The sequence below is a fragment of the Mustela putorius genome, unplaced genomic scaffold (assembly GCF_011764305.1).
Source record: "Mustela putorius furo isolate JIRA1106 unplaced genomic scaffold, ASM1176430v1.1 tig00537284_pilon_pilon_pilon, whole genome shotgun sequence".
NCBI classification, from domain to species: Eukaryota; Metazoa; Chordata; class Mammalia; order Carnivora; family Mustelidae; genus Mustela; species Mustela putorius.
The window spans coordinates 2,996,153-3,008,268 of NW_025422422.1; the positions used below are offsets into that span (position 1 = coordinate 2,996,153).

The 12,116-nt window shown below is 57.5% G+C and overlaps 1 protein-coding gene across 1 annotated transcript; it reads left to right on the top strand.

Annotated features, from left to right (window-relative positions):
• The first annotated feature begins 3,547 nt into the window (after nucleotides 1-3,547).
• Nucleotides 3,548-10,798, top strand: OSR1 (odd-skipped related transcription factor 1). Its single transcript, XM_004745856.3, has 3 exons — nucleotides 3,548-3,854; nucleotides 8,399-9,098; nucleotides 9,850-10,798. Exons 2-3 carry the CDS (start codon nucleotides 8,431-8,433, stop codon nucleotides 9,983-9,985), a joined length of 804 nt encoding a protein of 267 aa, XP_004745913.1. The 5' UTR covers nucleotides 3,548-3,854; nucleotides 8,399-8,430; the 3' UTR covers nucleotides 9,986-10,798.
• Nucleotides 10,799-12,116: the final 1,318 nt, after the last annotated feature.

A 12,116-nucleotide genomic window follows, 5' to 3' on the forward strand; every position in this document is an offset into this window, starting at 1 on the left:
CATCATCTAAATGATTACAGAGGGATACCTAAATCTCCAGGTTATTTGAAAGCTCTGGGAGGGGGGTTCAAATGAGCAGAGCCCCAGTTGTCCACAAAGTAGTTACAGGGGAGGCTGGCTTTGGAAGCAAAAACTCACAAGTGCTAAGTAAATTCCTTTCTTAAAAATGAGGTCATTTTTGTGTGACTGGGGAGTAGGGAGAAGTGGGGTTCTTTTTTTAAATACAAAACACCCCAAAGCAACAGGGACCACGTTCTAGTTAATTTTCTCGAAGCTGTTCAATTTTCACTCCGAAGACAGGCTGGGGCTCTTTCCTTCCCAGTAAGCCGGGGTTGGGAGAGGAGCTGGGGTTGGGGCAGGGAGACCAACAGAGGCTGTCACAACCTCAATTGGGTCCGGAAAGGTTGGCGCGAGGGCTCGCTGCGGGGCTGGAAGCCATGCGGTCAAACACCAGGTGGCTCGGCAGCCCTGGCTATTGATTGATCCTCACTGGACCCCACCAGCACTGGCCGGGTGTAACCCGGACCTGGAGGCCTGGCCGCTAGTGTGGGGACCTTTCCCCAAGGACGCTCAGTTCCAACGGAGACTGAGACCCCTTGGGCGCCCTCGGTCCCGCCCTGCTGGCGGTGGGCGGACAGGAGAATCCGAGGGAGCCCTGGCGGTGTCTGTGTCTGCGGGCGGGTCTAGGTCAGCGGGAGCCTGGAGGCTCGATGTGAGCAGAAGCTGCAGTCGCGGGTTGGCAGGGTGTGCTGGCCGCTGGGGAATGGGATGGATGTCCAGACAGGAGTTGTGACACCTGCAATGCGTTCTGGGGCCATAGGAGGGTTGGGTTCCGGATTCGGAGGACGTTTACTAAATTCCAAACATAATGTCCTTGTGAGTCCTAAATGAATCTGACCTTCCTAAGAAGCATGGAAGCCCTTAGGTGTCCTGGGTCCTGCCTTCCTCAAACCCGACAAGTCTGAGTCGGGGTGGCCATAGTACTTCCACCTGCTTTAGGCTGATGGGTTTCTCCTAAATAGTCCGTGGGGGAGGGGATCCTCCGCTGTTCACCCTTAAAGGGAGGGCAGAGGGGTTCTTAGCTTTCTGGGCTTCTTCTGCTCATCCTCCCCAGAGGAAACCAGAACCTGATTGGCTTCCAGGGGAGACTGAGTCCATAGTTTGTGGGTCACCCCCTTGGGAGTTTGGATTGGGGTGCAGGACTCTTCGGTGACTAGCAAATCTTTTGTTTCATTTCTGAGGTTTCTGGGGTTGTTCAAAGTTAGAGCAACGTTCTAACTTTGCTACTTCTACAAGGAAGGTATCTACTTCCAAGCCAGGTATCTGAAACAGGTCTGTCTTTGTCCCAGCTGTGCCGGAGTCCCACAGCTCTCACCTTGTCTTGTCCTACCTTGCAGACCAGCTCCAGGGGAGGCAGACAGAAGGCCTCTGGGAAGCAAAGCCAGAGCTGCTGGGCCATACGGAGCCAGCAGCCAGCTCCTACCTTGCATTCCCATCTTGCCCTACAGTTGCTTAATTCCAAGATTTGGCCTGAGTCCAAATCAGTTTTCCAGATACCCTGAAAAAAGTGACATCAGACAACCCAGTTGCATGGTCCTTTCTTTAGAATCCCTAAAGACTCTCTCCCCAAGAGCTCTTCAGGGATCTTACTACCTGGAGATTTCTACAAGTCCTTGAAGAGTGTTGGCCAAGGGCCCTGATTCAGAAGAAGACAGCAAGTGGAAAGATGGGAGAGACACAGACACACTGTGTGTTCTGAGCAAGAGATGGGGTTTGTACCCCTGGGAGGCTCCATCCCACCCGAATATCCTCTTCTGAGCAGACATTTCTTAAGCAATCTGGACAGCCAGAGGGCCAGCTGTGAGGGCCTCTCTTGGATGCTTTCATGGCTGCTAATGGAGCCTCATGAGCTTTGTCTCCTAGGAGAGACTGAGATATAGGTGAATTCCCTGGACCTAGGTGGAAACGAGTTCAATGCAGGAATGCCCTGCTGGACTTCCTTCCAGTCCTTCGGCTGCTTTTGGAACTTGCTGCCTTGGCATCTCAGGGAAGGGAGTGATCTCAACTCCTTTCTGCTCCCAAGGGGCCCCTCCCTGGCCAGAATGTCGCCCCATACTGGCAGCTGCTAGGATTCCAACTGCACAGCAAACTTATGTGGGTCCCTGAATCAGCACTAACCTGTGGTGGGGTATGAGTGCAGTCCCTTGGGGGTGAAAGCTGTGCCCCTTCTTCCTCCCCACCCAAGTCAAATTTACTGAGGGGCTGGAGGCCAGGTTCTCTCCTAAAAGCCTGTGGATAAGACAAGGGTCTTCTCCAACTGTGTCTTTTGGGGGTATTTCCACTATTATTTCCCTAGGTCAGATAATGACACCCTAAAAATGTCACACCAGACTTGCAGAGTGAAGCTGGACAAATACCGTTTCCTCTCCAGAGACACAGTACTAATACGCCAGAGACCCACGGAGACCAGGATCCAGCCCCAAGGGCTGGGTGGGCCACTCAGCCACAACTGTGGGGCAGACCTTGGGAGTGCAGTGGTGCGAATCCGGACCCACCCAAGCCCTGGGAAACTTTTGCCTCCTCCTGAATCCAGGGCTGGTGTTCCAGAGAGGTGGCCGCAAGAGGTCAGGGCTGGGGTCAGCTGGAGGTCAGCTCCCAGAGCCCAGCAGTCGCTAAGGTATTGGTACTCTCCCTAAGGCAGAGGCAGTGAAGACAGAATTTCCTGCAGCCAGAATCCTTACCCCCGCTCCCCTTCCGTCCCAAATGCCACCTGAAGCAGCTCCCTGGGATCAGAGGTCCTGAAGCCCAGGAACGTTGACGCTTGCTCTCCAAACTCCCAACATATCCTCCCAGAACGAATGAATACGTGATTGGAGGGTGCGGCAGTGCATTCGGGTACAATCCCAGAGGGTTTGGGATCCTAGGACGATGATTTTCTTGACCTCGTTCCCCCACCCCTCACCTCTGATCTTCCCACCCAACTCCATAACCCAGAGTCTGGGGCCAGCCCTAGGCACTGGGGTCTGGGTGGCTGCCCTGGGGTGGACACTCCGTTGGTGTCCAGGAACTACTAGATTCCCTGGGGGCCCTACCCTACACCTCTGGGAAGGGATTCTGGGAGAAAGGGCGACTCCGCCAGGAGCCAAAGAGAGCTGGAGTCCAAGCTACAGCACGGGGATGCCCGTGTACCCCCCCTCCCGCCCGCCCCCCAACGCTGCACAGGCTGTGTCCCAGGCGAGCAGGAATAGGACCTCGAAAGCGCAATTTCAGCCTGCTCTCCTCCGCTTGAGGCTGTTTCCTCTAGCACGTCAGGGGTGCCCCGTGGGCCTAACAAAGCAAAAGGGGTCGCACCGGACTGAAAAGCAGAGGACGCAGGTCCCGGGAGGCCGGGGCAACGTGAGCGCAGCTGCCAAAGTCGGCTGCCCCGGTCAGCAAAACTTTGTCTCCCACTGCGCAGGCGCAGGGCAGGGTTGGGGGACAGGAGAGGGAGGGGAGGAATCCTGAGGCAAGGGGAGGAGGGAGGGAGGGAGGAGGGTGGTGGATTAAAATAAGTAGGCGGCTCGGTGCTAAGGGATGAGTGAGTCGGAGCTCGGTCTCTCCCCAGCAAGTTCTCAGCCGCTCCCGGTTCAGACCCAACCAGGGAGCCCCGAGCGGGGCTCACCATCCCCCGAAGGGCAGGACTCCGGGGCAATCGAGCGCTCCCGCGTGTCGGGCGCTCCGAGTCCCCGCAGCCGGAGAGGGGCCAGGACTCTAGAGCTCCGGGGGTGCCTGTGGAATCCAGCGCCTCTGGCTTCCCGGGTCCCCCGCAGCGGAGCCCCAGGGAGGCCCTCAGCCCGGGACCGCCGCGGAACGAGGTAACTGCCGTCCTGGGAGCCCCTGCTCGGCGAGGTTCGGAATGCGGGCAGCTCTCCCGGGTCCCCTGTCACAGTGCGGCGGGTGTCTCCTCTCTCTGGGTCCCTGAAGGAAGCTCCTCTTGCTGAACGAAGGCTGCAGGACCTTTGTGAAAGTGAGAGCAGCTGCAGCCCGGGGTGGTTGGGGGTGCTGGCTCGGGACTTCCCGCGCGGGGTCTCCGGCCTCTGACCTCCGGGAATGAGGGGGCGGGCCTCCACTCCTGCTCCTCGCGCCGCCAGGCTCCAAGGACTCCGCGGCGGGATGCCCGCAGACTTCGGAAGTCAGCCTGTGGGCCCCCCTCTGAGAAACCGAAGAAACTTCAGCGGGCACAAACTTTCCCGAGCTGCACGCCTAGCTCAGTCTGACCTACTTTAGCTGACGAAGAAGGAAAAGAGAGTGGATGGATGTCCAGGGCCGCAGCCGACGGCGCCAGGGACAGGTGCATGCCCCAGCTAGGTCGCGCTTTTCGTGCAAGTTTCTTTTTTCTTTTCTTTTTTTCTTTTTCGGAGTTGCGCTCAGGTATCAGGCCGGCTTCACCGGGAACGCAGGGCCGCGTGCCTGACCCAGTCTCGCACTCCTGCTCTGACGTTGGGGTGTACTCTCTAGGTTCATTGCTCTATGCAGTCAGGGCCTGGGGAGTAACCCGCCTCTCTTTTCGGTGCAGGAAAGCGTGCAGGGGGGCGCGAACACTTCTCAATTGGAGACACGCACGCCAAAGTAGTGGAAACGCTGTGGGTGCCCTGAATGTCTCCGGTTTGGGGCTTATAAGGGAAGGATTCGTTTCCTCCCCGGACTATCCCTTAACTCAGCCTTCGGGAGAGAAGAGGGAAGTCGAAGGAAAGAGGGAAAGATGTGAGGGGCTGCCTGCAGAACTGTTTTCTTTCCCGAAATGTTTCTGATCCGAAGAATGAAAACCCACACCAAGTCCTTTTTCAGCAGCTCGCGCGGTAGGCGGGATAGGCTCTCAGGGTGTAAAGTAGCTCCGAGGGTTCCTTTGTTGCCACAATTTGGTAAATTTCAACCGGGCTAAGAGCTGTGCGCTGGCTTTTGGGAACAGAAACCACGTGCAAAGCTAGTTGCTCTCCCAGGACCATGGCCTCCGGGAGAAGAGAAGGGGCTGACAGGGACAGGGGACGACCGGTGGGTAGATGTTCTATCCTGGGCTCCTCGAACTGAGTGCGGTCTCATTAAGATTGGGGAACAGATCGCTAAGGAACCAGCCCGCGTTTAAATGCCAGGGGATGGCCGCCTAGCCGAAGGGTTCGTTTGATCTCCTTTGTTGGGAGAATTCAACAAAGTATCCCTTGGTGGTTAGTCCTCCCACCAGGGGTCTGGACGCCTGTGCCACGAGTGTGTTGGGCATTCGATGTCAAGGATGATTTTCTGGGGTTGCTGCTGGGCTCCTTCAGGCGCAAGCTCATGGAGCTCGCTCGGTCCTCATTAATGCAAGCAGTTAACTCGCTCACGCTCAATTAGCCCCGAATAAACCACTTTAATAGACTGCACACTTCATTAATGCCTGGCGTAGGGCTGGCTGCAGACCTGGGATGGGCGCTCCACCGCGCGAGCGAAGCAGCGCTGGCACTGCGCAGGGGACCCAGGCTCGGAAGCGCGAATTGCTTTTGCTGCGTGTAGTCGGGATCTTTCCCCGCACCTCCCGGGTCCCGAGGCTCCAGCTCCTTGCCAAGTGGATGCCTGGTCCTCGTGTTTAAAAATTTAAAGCGTTCACACAAGGGTCCCGGGAGTCAGGGCAACGGGACGCGGAGGGGCTAGGAGTAAGTCCATCCTATCCGGGTGGAAAGGCCAGTGTGAGACTATGTTTTTCTCTTAGTTGACCGCCTGAAACCGGATCGTGCTTTTGGCCCATTCTTGGTACTAGTGTTAAGGAGCCACGTTTCGAACGAATTTCGTCCCGGGGAAAGTCGTTGGCGAGAGCCTGGGGATCCCTGGCCTCCGAATGCGGCAGAAAATAAGAAACTGGCTGCGCTGCTGAAGAAAATAAATTGAGTGTTGGGGGAAACAAGATCGGGCAGATAGCCCGGAAAGGTTGGCTCCCAAGAGCAGTGATGGCGGCGAACGCCCCCTACCCCTACGGAGCCCCTGGTCTTCAGGGCTCCTAGGAGTAGGTGAGGAAAGGCCAGGTTAGTACCCGGCGCTGGTGGGTTTCCCACCCGGGCAGCGAGAGGGCTCGGGCCCTTGTGCAGCCCAGAGCCCCGCCGCCACTGCCGCTCGCTTGGCGGAGGGTAGGCCGAGCACCAAGAGGAGCAAGCTGGGGCCAGGGTGGCGCCGGGCTGGCCCCGGGAAGCCGGAGATAAGGATCTGATTTCCAGCGCCTGGAGGGGAAGAAGAGGTGACAGCAAATCAAAGAGCGCTCACCTCGCCTAAGTCTGGGCCAACCTTTGAAGTTGGCGAATCTTGTTTTTTCCCCCTTCTCCCTCCTCGTTCCTCCCAACCCCAAAGGGCGCCTGCTTTCTCTCTGGCCCCTTTCCTATTTTGCTTCACAGTGTCTTAGCGCTCTAGGATGATTTCGGGGTACCAGTGAGCAAAGCATCAGAGAAGACTGGTCCCAAGTTCCAGGTTCTTCCACCCGTGTGGGCACTCCTGCTCCCCAGAAAGGGTCACTGTAGAGTTGTCCCTCCCCTAGTCTGAGGCTGAATTAATTGCTGTCTTGACGCTGGGTTTTCAGACCATTGCTAAGTAACTTGCTGCTGAAAATTTTTGCAAACTCTTCGTGTTTTGCACCTTCCACCCCTAGCTGAACCTCTGTCCCTCCTGGACCACTATTCGCCAGTGACCTCTTCTGCCAGCTTCCAAGGGAAAGCGTTTCTGGGTCCGGATTGTCCTTAGTCCTTCCTGAATGGGCAGGGAACTCTCCCATTAAAAGCTTTGCGGCAGTGAAAGGCTGTGGAGTCTCCGGCTGGGCCTTGTGGCCTTCCACCGAGGGTCAGCTAGGCTGGGGAGATTGTCTGGGCGGCGTCAATGTCTGCCCGCAGAAGGAGCACAGCAGCACCCTGCACATTCAGGGAGGGGGGGCTTACTGAAGGTTAGAGGAGCAATCTGATGAAGAGAAGAGGGGGAAATGAGGAGTAAAGAAACAAGTGGGCAGCAGGGGATTGAGACGGGCAAGGAGAGGGGCTCCCCAAGTACCTCCTTCTACAGTGACTTCTTAAGCAGCCCCCAGCTTGGGGCCCAAAGAGGTCAGCACTTGAGCCTCCCAAGGCCCCCGTGTTCTTTCTACTTTCCTCCTCCGTTTTTGCTTCCACTGGACAGACTGAAAATTTGGAATGTCTGGGAGGCGTGGAGATGAAAGGTCTCTTCTGCAGAGCCCTGGCCTGTCCATGGAGGCTGGAGACCCCGACCAAGCCGGCCAGGAGATGCCCGTCTGCTGGTCACTTCAGCATTCTGGACTTGCAGTTGGAGGGGCAGAGAACAAAGCGGCCGAGGCCCAGTCTCAGTGCTCCAGCCCATGGGCATACCCATCTGCCCAGGTGTCACAGCACAGGGAAACATCCAGAGAACCCAAAGACACTGAGCCCTTTAACAAGGGGTGCGGAAGGGTACTGAAGCTCCCTCCTGTGTGCAGGCGGATGTCTGAATGAGTAAATGAATGTGGGTGTCAGTGTCCTTGCTGAAAAGAAGGTGAGCCCCAGGGGCTGAGGTAAGGAGTCAAGTCCAAGAGCTGAGAGGGTGGTGTCAGCTGGGCTCATTAATAGTGAGGCAGAAAAGCAAATCTGATTTCCAAGGTGAGCCTTTTGAGGAGAGAGATAACATGGCTTCTGGAAGCCAGTTGAGGATCAGCTAGTAGAGCTTAATGCCCAGGAGGCTGGAGACATAGAGATGTGTGTGTGTGTGTGTGTGTGCTGTCTCTCTGTGAGGCCCCTCATGGGTTGGGTGTGATCCCCTGTGTGTGCATGTGTGTGCTCACATGCACATGTGTGACCACAGTCGGGCAGTTCCTGCATTTTGTCGGGTAGCACAACACTGATCATCTCCGTTTATCTTTGCACCTTGTTGCCAACTGCTCCAGAACGTGTGAATCCCTGTTTTATCTGTCGTTGTGCTTTTCTCTGTTTGTTTATCTGCCCATGATTGTGGAAGTGTGCTTCCAAGTTCCTGTTCTCTTTGCAGGAGACTGCAGTTCTGTGTTGACTCAGGCTTGTGTGGATGTAAATTTCCACAAGCCAGTTTCCCTGTGCTCCTGCCTTTCTCAGGGCTCTGGACGCTGGAGGCCCTCCCTTCAGTTCATTGAGCTGCTTAGGATTTAGTTTCCCCGCTGGTTTCTGTAGCAAGTTGTGTGTCTCTGCAAAGGCCATCTGGAGGGAGCCCTGGCATCAGAGAGGGTTCCATCTTCTCTGTGAGGGCAGTGGGTTCCCTCAGTGGGGTCTCAGACTTTCAGCATCTGCCCTGGGGGACAGGGAGGGTGTGGTGGGGCTGGAATCCAGAAGGAGGACCACCTGCCCTGAACTTCTCTTTTTCTCTCCCTTCCTTTTTCTCCTTTCTTTTGCAGATTGAGATTGAGAACCGAGGGCAACTACCACAATGGGCAGCAAAACCTTGCCAGCTCCAGTGCCCATTCACCCGTCTCTGCAGCTCACCAACTATTCCTTCCTTCAGGCAGTGAACGGCCTGCCCACCGTGCCCTCGGACCACCTGCCCAACCTGTATGGCTTCAGTGCATTACACGCCCTGCACCTGCACCAGTGGGCGCTGGGCTACCCTGCCGTGCACTTGCCTCGCTCCTCTTTCTCCAAAGTGCCTGGCGCTGTGTCCAGCCTGGTGGACACACGCTTCCAGTTGCCTGCCTTTCCCTGGTTTCCTCACGTCATCCAGCCGAAGCCTGAGATCACCGTGGGAGGCAGCGGCCCCTCCGTGCTCAAGACCAAGCCACGCTTTGATTTTGCCAACCTGGCTTTGGCTGCCACGCAAGAAGATCCATCCAAGCTTGGCCGGGGGGAGGGCCCCGGGTCCCCCGCTGGTGGGTTGGGTGCCCTCCTGGATGTAACCAAGCTGTCCCCAGAAAAGAAGCCCACAAGGGGACGCCTGCCTTCCAAGACCAAGAAGGAGTTCGTCTGCAAGTTCTGTGGCCGCCACTTCACGAAGTCCTACAACCTCCTTATCCACGAGCGGACGCACACGGATGAGCGACCCTACACCTGTGACATCTGCCACAAAGCCTTCCGGAGACAAGACCACCTACGGGACCACAGGTACTGCGGGTGGCCCCCGGAAAAGCTGTCTGTCTGTCTGTCTCTGTCCTCCCAGTCCTCCTCCCTAATGAGGCGGTTGGTGAGCCCAGCTCTGGCTCCAGGCATCACAGTTTCTGGGAATTCTCTAACATAGCAAAGGAAGCCCGACAAGGCTCAGCGTTCTTGGAGCATGGGTGGAGAGGGCCTGGGAAGACTAAGTCCGGTCTCCATGAGCTCCAGACAGGCATGCACAACTGCCTCACCTGCTCTCCCGTCCGCAGCTCTGTCCAATACAAGTTTCTGCGGTGATGGAAAGTGAGACCCTTGACACGTGTCCCCACGGAGCACTTGAAACGTAAAACTAGTGAGACATCGAGATTAACTTTTCAGTTTTCCTGAACATTAATTTTCATAACTAACGTGTGGCTAGTGGCTGCCAGCTTGAACGGCGCAGCTCCATTGCCGCCTCCCAGGTCTGCTCCTTCACCTTCATCGTTAACCCAGGCCTTATAAGGAAACCGTGCTTGTCCCTGGGGGAAGGCAGGGCTGGGCCTAGCCGGACCAGCTGATGGGTCAGACCTGGTCTATGGGTTTGCTTCACTTCCCTACCTGACTCACAAACTTCTCATGTTGCCCACTCCACACTAGGTACCCCCCACCGCCCCTTTTCTTCTGAGGGCAAGTACCTCATTGCTGTGGGAGGAGATCTTGGATAACTGTTTATAACATTACATCATTTTGCAAAGATTAATTTCTCTGTTTTTGCTTTCAGATATATTCACTCCAAAGAGAAGCCTTTCAAGTGTCAAGAGTGTGGGAAAGGATTCTGCCAGTCCAGGACTCTCGCTGTCCACAAGACGCTACACTCACAGGTGAAGGAGCTCAAAACCTCCAAGATCAAATGCTAAAGAGAGCCTCTGGGTCACCAGTACCCTGGGTCACGCTGCCCCCTCGTCCGGAGGGACCAGAAGCCGAAGGCGACTCCGGCGGGCAGCATGAGGGGTTCCCGGGAACTTTCCCCATCCCAGACTTGTCCCCTGGGTCCCGGGCGCACGCGGAACCCGAGAGTCCCGCCTCGAGCCATGACCCCAGCCGCCCGGGCGGCTCCCCCAGGACGCGGCTAAAGTCTTGGCCAAAAGGCGGTACTCACGTGGCGGAAGGGAAAATGCATTTTAAAAAAGAACGAAAGCTCCGCGGAGCCGTAGCGGCGCCTCTCCCAGAAGTATTACTTTTTCTATTGTTATTTTATACGTTTTCTTTATTATTTTTTTTCTTTGACCATATAAGCTTGTAACTCTGCCTGCGGAGAGAGAGGGGAGAGGGAAAGGAGTTCTGCGCCTTCGCAGCTCCCACCCCCTCCTCCCGTCCCCATCCCCACTCCCGGGAGCCTGCAAAAGTGTAATCCGTGTATCAGCTTCAGCAGCCCGGCCCTGGGGCCGCGGGGCCGCGGGGCCGCGGACGCCCCCGCCCTGCACCGCCGCGCGACCGTTTGCCCGGCGCTCCGACTCCGACGGCAGGGCCGGGGGCCTTGGGGCCTTGGGGCCTGGCCTGGAGGGGGCCCGGTCTCCGGCTCCCCTGCTCCGCCGCCAGGTCACCACGAGCGAGCAGCGGGCTAGGAGCAGGGCGTTGTATTGCGATTGGCACTTTATGCTGACCATCGGTAACAGACATTTATCACTGGAGTTTTTTAAAATATGAAATAAACGGTTATTTTACAGGCATTGCAGGATGGGTGTTTTCCCTCCCAAACACAGGAAACTGGGAGGCTCCTTTCCTCGAGAGGAGCAGGTTTCCCTACCCTCCCCACCCTGTCCCGCTTCTCGAAACCCCCGCCTTATTGAGGCGCTAGGGCTGGGGTGGATGCAGAAGCCTCCTCTCTCCCTGTACTGGTCTTTCTCGGAACCCGTCCCGTGTTTATTTTCTTACTTCACTCCTCCTTCGGTCTTGGGTCGCAGTGTCCCCACTCCTCACCTCCAAAGGGTTGGGGGTTATAAAGAAGTCGGGCTTGCGGCCAAGCCGGTACGTTGGCCGTGAGAAATCTCCACGTCTCCGGGTGCCAGGGTCACTTAGGATCCACTAAGGGAACAGAATGTCACCCACCTCTCCAACCAAAGGTTCCGTACCGACCTCTGGCATCTGCTCTGGGGACGGAAAGGGATGCCTTTCACAGACAGCCTCAGGACCAGTTCTGTTCCCGGGGCCCCAGTACCCGGGGCACGTGCACAATCCCCTCTGCCTCCCCAAAGCCCCAAACCTACAACCCCCCCCCCCCATTAGCATCCCCAAGACCCAGTTCTCTGCCTGGGGCTCGTCCCCTGCCCGGAGCACGGCTCCACGCCCTCGAAGATTCCCTACAGTTTTTAAAGCCTTGTTAGGAATGGCGGGGGCGGGGGCGGGCGCCCTGGGAGGCCCGGGAAGTTTAGGAGGGGAAATCTGAGTCCGCCCTCCACCACTTGAACCTTCCCCGGGGCGTCTAGTTTTCCCACAATTAGAGGCCAGGCCGCCTGGGGCTCTCCTGCTCGGGGCGGGGCGGGGCTCCCCAGCTCCAGAGTCCTGACCGCGGGGCGGCGCAGGCGGTGGCGCCCGCGGCCTTTCCCAAGCCGAGCGCGCGGCCTCTCCGGCTTCCGTGCCCAGCTCTCGGCGGCCCCGTACAAGGCTGGGCCGGGCTTCCCTGCTGCCGGGACCCAAAGCCCCAGCCTCAGGCCGGGCCGTGCGGCCTGAGAAACGAAGCCCCCGCCGTAGGAGTTAAAAGTCTCCAGCCTTTCACGGCGCCGTCCCCACCTCCTCTGGGCAAGCCTCCCCGCGCAGTGCGGGCTTGAACTCCGCGGTTCCGGAACCCAGCTTGCCCCTGTGGCCTTGACTGGGCCCGCACTGATGAGCCCGGCCTCCCTCGGAGCCACGCTGCCCCCTGCTGGAGACGCCTGAACGGGCGGCCGGGGACGGGGGCACCTCACTGCATCCTGCCCTCGGCTCATTTAGATGAACTCTCTAGATGAACTCTCCGCTGCAGGCCCCGTCCACCACTCATCTAGATGTTTG

Excerpts from the sequence above, each read along its gene's own strand:
- OSR1 (XM_004745856.3), top strand. The coding sequence starts at position 8,431 with ATGGGCAGCAAAACCTTGCCAGCTCCAGTGCCCATTCACCCGTCTCTG. Across the intron at positions 9,099-9,849 it reads GACCACCTACGGGACCACAG|ATATATTCACTCCAAAGAGA; the intron begins GTACTGCGGGTG and ends TTTTGCTTTCAG.